At 38.9% G+C, this 6,503-nt stretch overlaps 1 protein-coding gene across 2 annotated transcripts; it reads left to right on the top strand.

Moving 5' to 3' along the window:
* The first annotated feature begins 357 nt into the window (after positions 1–357).
* PBDC1 (polysaccharide biosynthesis domain containing 1) lies at positions 358–5,784 on the top strand. Of its 2 annotated transcripts, none has more exons than XM_019439893.2 (6): positions 358–487; positions 572–637; positions 1,914–1,973; positions 2,484–2,624; positions 3,851–3,962; positions 4,283–5,784. In XM_019439893.2, exons 1-6 carry the CDS (start codon positions 458–460, stop codon positions 4,531–4,533), a joined length of 660 nt encoding a protein of 219 aa, XP_019295438.1. In that variant the 5' UTR covers positions 358–457; the 3' UTR covers positions 4,534–5,784. The 2 variants fall into 2 exon arrangements, with proteins under 2 accessions (XP_019295438.1, XP_019295439.1); XM_019439894.2 differs by having other exon boundaries at positions 443–487; positions 1,863–1,973.
* Positions 5,785–6,503: the final 719 nt, after the last annotated feature.

Genomic DNA, 6,503 nt, shown 5'->3' with positions numbered 1-6,503 from the left:
TTATCCCTTCATTCTATTCCCTAGCACCATGCTTGTTTGTAATTTACTCCCAAGGTGGAGTATTGGAGGTGTGTGTGCTCTATGGGTGTATGCACCTGCTTGCACAAATGGAGAGTGTGAATCCAAATCTCTGCTGGTCACTCAGTGCGTTGGGCACGCGAAAGCTTTAACTCAGGCTTTTCGCTTGATCACCAGTGATATTAATGAGCGTTCAGCTACCTGAGACCCCCTCAAGCATCTCAGACTGTGCAACAAAGCCACACCCTTTTGAGCCCCGGCAGCACATCGGAGGCGGGGCCAGTGACTCCGCCTCCACCCTCCTCCAGGCGAGGGAGATTGCATGCAGGCACAGCCGGAAGAGAGCCAGTCTGGCCCGGCCCTCCTTTTCCAACCAACTGCAGAAAGAGCACACATATAGTCATTTCCGGGAAACGGGTGCTTGCTCTGTGTGTGCAACATGGAGGCGACTGGTGTGACTGCTGAGCCGGTGAGACGCTGCTCTGGGGTGGGTGGGGAATTCGAACCGGGTCGAGCATTGAACATGACTCCCCTCTTATTTTTCCCTTCCCAGGTTTCCGGGGAACTGGTGTCTGTGGCACATGCTCTTTCTCTCCCAGCTGAGTCTTATGGCAACGATGTGAGTATGACTCACCCCCAGCTTCCACTCACCCAACTACCCTGGGATGTCTGCAGGGCCTAACACGAAAATTGTAACCCCCTGACCTGATATCTTCTGTGAACCCTCTCCTTGCCGGCCAGAGACCACACTTTTTTATTAATTCTAATCTTTTTGATCCACAAACACATGCCAAATGCCAATGGAAATTGTTCCCAAACTTTGCTGCAATAGTACCACCTGAGAAGCTTTTATATGTTCTGTTGTCCAGGTCGCAATATATACCAATTAAATGAAAATATTTGGGAGGGGGATAAGATTGTGGAATCACTAATTTTTAAAGTTCCTGAGTGATAATCTTATGCAGTAAAATGGCACTGACTTATGGTGTGTCTAGTTTAGATTCTTACAGAGAAAGCACATGATATTTTTGAGATACAAGACACCTGGACATGAAAATATAGTAACACTCAAATAAAAATATCATTGATGTATACTAGATTAGGATATAAGATCTAAAGGAGTTTAGCCCAAAAGAAACCCCTTAAAACTGAGACAGTAGAGGTCTTAAGACTTCACTAAGAAAGTGAATCTCTAGCTGGATCCTCAAAGTATAGATGGATAAAGTACATGGGTTGGCAGTTGGGAAAAGGACCTGGTGTAAGGTGTGGAGGCAAAAATGCAAGTGGCTTTTCTGGGTTCAGTGAAACAGATCCATCTAGCTGGAGTGGGAGATTTTAATGGAACAGGTGGTGGGTACTTGGTAAGGCTTATTTATAACCTAGCTGGCTTCACAATACTGATTCATTTTTAAGTGTTATAGGATGGGGAATTGGCTATCTGATAAGCACAAATGATATTTATAACATGCTACACTATTAAAAGTGAAGAATATTTCACTTCCATTATCTTACTTTGTACTCCCAACAACTCAGTATTGTATGTGAGTATATTATTTCAGTCAGTTTTACAGTGCTTTAACTCAGTCCTGAGAAGGCAATTTATCTACCACTATATGTAGTCTCCTATGCTTTCACTAGCTGCTGGGAAAAGAGCCAGTGGCTTTTGCTGTTGATTAGACTCTGTAGGTAGCTTCTTTTGGTAGGTAGTTTCCTTCATAAGGACAAAAGTTTTATACTGTCCAGACCCATTAGTTCAGTTTTTATCCTTTGACAGTAACACCACATTTGGTAGTGTTATTGAGCATTAACTAGACCTCTACAGACATCCTTAATTTGTTCTCTAGTAGCAGGATTTGGAGATTCTGACCTGGCATTCATTCTTCACTCCTTTGCAGCCTGATATTGAGATGGCTTGGGCCATGAAAGCAATGCAGCATGCCGAAGTCTACTACAAGGTGAGTTGTCTGTCTTCATTATTAAGCAGAATTAAACATGTAATTGTAGTGTATGGTTCTTTGCTAATGACTGTGCTCAGCAAGTTAAGCATTTGTGTTTTGGAGATCATTTTTATTACTGTAAGATCTTATCCACAGAAAACAGGGGGGTGGAAGTGAATTTTGTTTTGACAATGAGGACTTGCATTTCTTTGCCCAGTTTTCTGCTGCTAACTGGCAAAAGAATTCTTAGCCCATAGTAAGCAGTTAATAAATGTTTGATGACTGAATGAACAATTCATAGAGGGCAATATTCAGGCAGTACTAGGACCAAAAAGTTTTAAATGGTGTAAAGGACTGTAGTAGATCATGGCCATTGAAAACTATGTCATGATTTCAGCTGGGACCTAGTCTGTCTGTACTTCCTAATAAAGTCTTCTGCCCTTAGAACCATAAGGATTTTCTGGGGAAGGAGGAAAGAAGTGTAGCAAATTAGACATTAGCATCTGTATGTTGTCTTATGTCTGGCAGCTCATTTCATCAGTTGACCCACAGTTCCTGAAACTCACCAAAGTGGATGACCAAATCTATTCTGAGTTTCGAAAAAATTTTGAGAAACTCAGGATAGATGTGTTGGACCCAGAAGAGCTCAAATCAGAATCAGCTAAAGAGGTAAGATTTCTCTGTCTTAAATATTACCTATAATCTGACCAACAATTATTGCTTGTAAATACATTTTTATACATTTAAACTTTTTTCTGTCTGTTTTAAGGAAATATGTAAAGAACCAGGGCTTTTATGTAGTTATAATCAACTAATAAGTAAGTTATAAAACAAAATAAACATTTTCCTGGTTTATGAGTTTTTCATGTTCACTGGATCTCTTTTTCTTTTTTCTTTCTTTCTTTCTTTCTTTCTTTCTTTCTTTCTTTCTTTCACATTTCATCCCTTTCTACCCAGCCTTTTCAGGGGAGGAGAAACAAATTTACTTATGTTAGTAGTTTAGCCAGAAGGCTTGGATGGACGATTGGCAAATAGGGTACAGAGAGGTGTTGAATTATCTGGATTTAAGTTCACATTATTGTGGGCCATGGGTAATTGTAAAACTTAGGTTTCACATTACTTACCTGATTATCTTATACTTTTACAGTGTGCTAAAACTATTATAGTGGGGAAAATATTTCCCTGAGGGTAGGTCCTTGTCTTATGAAAAATGTAAACATTTAACTCTTAGCGGGTTGTTACTGATCTTTGGAAAATTGCCTCTAGCGAATGGACTTCTTTCTTAAAATTTAACTTTGTGACTTTGTGCCACATTCCTGCCACCTTGGTCTCATTTGTGCTTCAGTGGAGATGAATAGCTATTTTGGGCTGAGTTAACAATAACTTAAAAGCAAAACAATATGTTTAAGAAATCAAATTTTAGGGGTGCCTGGGTGGCTCAGTGGGTTAAGCATCTGTCTTCGGCACAGGTCATGATCTTACAGTTCATGAATTCGGGTTTGTGAACTTGAGCCCTGTAGCAGGCTTTGTGCTGACAGCTTGGCACCTGGAGCCTGCTTCAGATTCTGTGTCTCCCTCTCTCTCTGCCCCTCCCCCACTTGTGCTCTGTCTCTCTCAAAACATAAAATTAAAAAAAAAATTAAATCAAATTTTAATTCTGTAGTCAAGGATTTAAATATTTTTGTCAAGTTAAAATATTGTTCGTGTTGGGAAATACCAGTCTAAAGACAATAGTTAGCACAGAAACTCAATGCTAGTGAAACTAGAAATCAGCTCAGTCATAGTCTCTTTCCCTATGGCTATTTTCCTTACTGAGCAAGTGGAATCCCTTTCCCTGGCCTGACTTCACCAGCCTCCTGCATTTGTCATCTAGGGCATCTTTTTTGCCTTTATAGAAGTGGAGGCCATTTTGCTTGAAGTTTGATGGAATTGTAGAAGACTTCAACTATGGTACTTTGCTGCGACTGGATTGTTCTCAGGGCTACACTGAGGAAAACACCATCTTTGGTGAGATTCTTGCCTCTATAATTGTTTCTGTATAAAGAAAGTGAGGGATCTGGTTTTACCAAAGAATTAATGACATGAATAATTTGGGGATCATTTTATTTGTTATATATTTAAAGATCATGTTACTGTTTGTTGAGTGACTGAGATAAGATAGTTGAGTATTTTCTGCCTCATTTAACAAGATTAGAATTCCACATCTCTCAAGTTTATGACTGTTCTGGAATACTTTGAATGTTAGTTCAGCTTTTTTGGTAGATTTCCAGTAGGTTTAGAGAAGTAACTGTGACTATGACCAATAATCAATTCTATTCACCTTTCAGCCCCCAGGATACAATTTTTTGCCATTGAAATTGCTCGGAACCGGGAAGGCTATAACAAAGCAGTTTACATCAGTGTTCATGACAAAGAAGTAGAGAAAGAAGGCAACCATGGAAGAGAGAAAGCTGACAGTGGAAGAGCAGAAGAGAAAGGAGCCAAAAGAGAAGGAGAAAAAGTGAAAACCAACAAAGGAGAAGAAAAAGAGAAAGAAGCCAACAAAGAAATCAACAAGAGTAGTGAAACAGCTATGTAAGCTAGACAAGGAATAGCCCCCTAGATGCTGTGACTCAACTAAGTCTATAGATACCATGATACTGGCCGCACAGACCCCTGTGGTTAAATATATGTCATTGCGCAATTGAAAGACATGCAGAAGGACATCTTTCTAGCCTAATAATCAAGAGCTACTTTGGTTGTTCTCTTGTATGAACTGGCTTAAAGACTATAAGTGGGGTCTCAGTTGATTGTTGCTTGGTATAGTATTTCATAGTTCTCACCACTGGTCAAGTAAGAAATTTTATAAATAAATTTCTTTTGGTTCTTATGACTATATCTGTGATTGACTTTTAAAAGATATTTCAAATTATTTGACACTTCAGATTTTTTTCAAGTATATAACCTCTTTATCGTGTCATATAAAATGATTTATGCCTGTTTTTAAATGCTTATCATTGTTTCCTATAGTGAACGTTTCTCAAACCTGTTAAGTTGTATATGACTTTTTTTAAAGTTTATTTATTTTGAGAGAGAGAGAGACAGAGTGCTCACTTACATGAGTGAGGGAGGGGCAGAGAGAGAGAGAGAAAGAGAACCCCAAGCAGGCTCCACTGTCAGCGTGGAGCCTAGTATGGGGCTTAATCACATGAACATAAGATTATGACCTGAGCAGAAATCAAGAGCTAGACTCTTAACCTACTGAGCCACTCAGGTGCCCTGTATATGGTTTGGGGATTAGAAGTTCGTATATAAGAGTTGACTCTTGGTATTTAAGTATAGCTTTCTTATTTTCTTTGATATATCTCACAAAATATTTGATAAATATTCTATGGTGATAAAAGCAGGGGCCTGAGCCTAACAGACTAGTGAATGTGGCCCAGTTCACATAAGAGGACTGGACCTGCTTCAGTACCTGCTTCTCTTCTGGTACCCAAGTTGTTACCTGAAAGCTAGCTCAAAATAATAATTAATATAAAGCCTGGTAGAGTGACTTCCCTTTTATAATGCTAAGAACAATAACATACATTTATACACTATATATAAATGTAAAAATGAACATTTTTAAATATTTTGTCAGACTCAAAAAATAGACCAGTTGATTTTATATAGATTGGGAAGGGGGTTTCTTCTCATCTAATGACTTTTAAGAGTGCATGTTTCAGTTATCTTTATATATGTATAAAGTTTGTGCATGTCCCCATAGACCTACTGACCTTGATGCCAAAACTATTTAGAGGAAGCCACAATGTTTACAGTACAAACAGTAAATAAATGCTTTTAAAACTAACCACAGCATGATCATTGAAGAAAGGATTTATCAGAGCAAAGAAGTGGGGAAAATGAGGCTTTTTCCCCCCAGTGGACATAGAAGAAAAATAAAAGTTAAACTTAATTGATAAATTCTTTTCTAGGCAATAGCTGAACTAGAGATACATACAGCTAGTAGCAACAGTCGTGCATGAAGCACATAGGTTTCTCTATGAATTCTCTTTAGCCAATTCTTAAAAATATTTAAAACATCTGTTTAGACTTCATTTTATGAGAAATATGTTTTTAAATGGGTAGGAGAGTGTTAAATACTTCATACTAGACAGACTTTTTGAAATTAAGAACTTTTTTGCTATATTGACTTTCTCTAGTTCATTCATTCTTTTTTTTAATTTTTTAAAAAAATTTTTTTAACGTTTTTATTTATTTTTGAGACAGAGACAGAGCATGAATGGGGGAGGGGCAGAGAGAGAGGGAGACACAGAATCGGAAGCAGGCTCCAGGCTCTGAGCCATCAGCCCAGAGCCCGACGCGGGGCTCGAACTCACAGACTGTGAGATTGTGACCTGAGCTGAAGTTGGACGCTTAACCGACTGAGCCACCCAGGCGCCCCTCTAGTTCATTCATTCTTAAATATCCACGAACATATGTCCACACACATTGCCTAAGGGACTGGGGAAGAATAAAGATTGTTGGCTGCCTACAATCCTGCCTATGGTGGTCTTTTCCAGGTTGCTC

Source organism: Panthera pardus, unplaced genomic scaffold (genome assembly GCF_024362965.1).
Source record: "Panthera pardus isolate Hobbes unplaced genomic scaffold, ASM2436296v1 HiC_scaffold_27, whole genome shotgun sequence".
NCBI classification, from domain to species: Eukaryota; Metazoa; Chordata; class Mammalia; order Carnivora; family Felidae; genus Panthera; species Panthera pardus.
The sequence above is the reverse complement of the archived record's forward strand: the minus strand, read 5'-3'. Positions and strand labels throughout refer to the sequence as shown.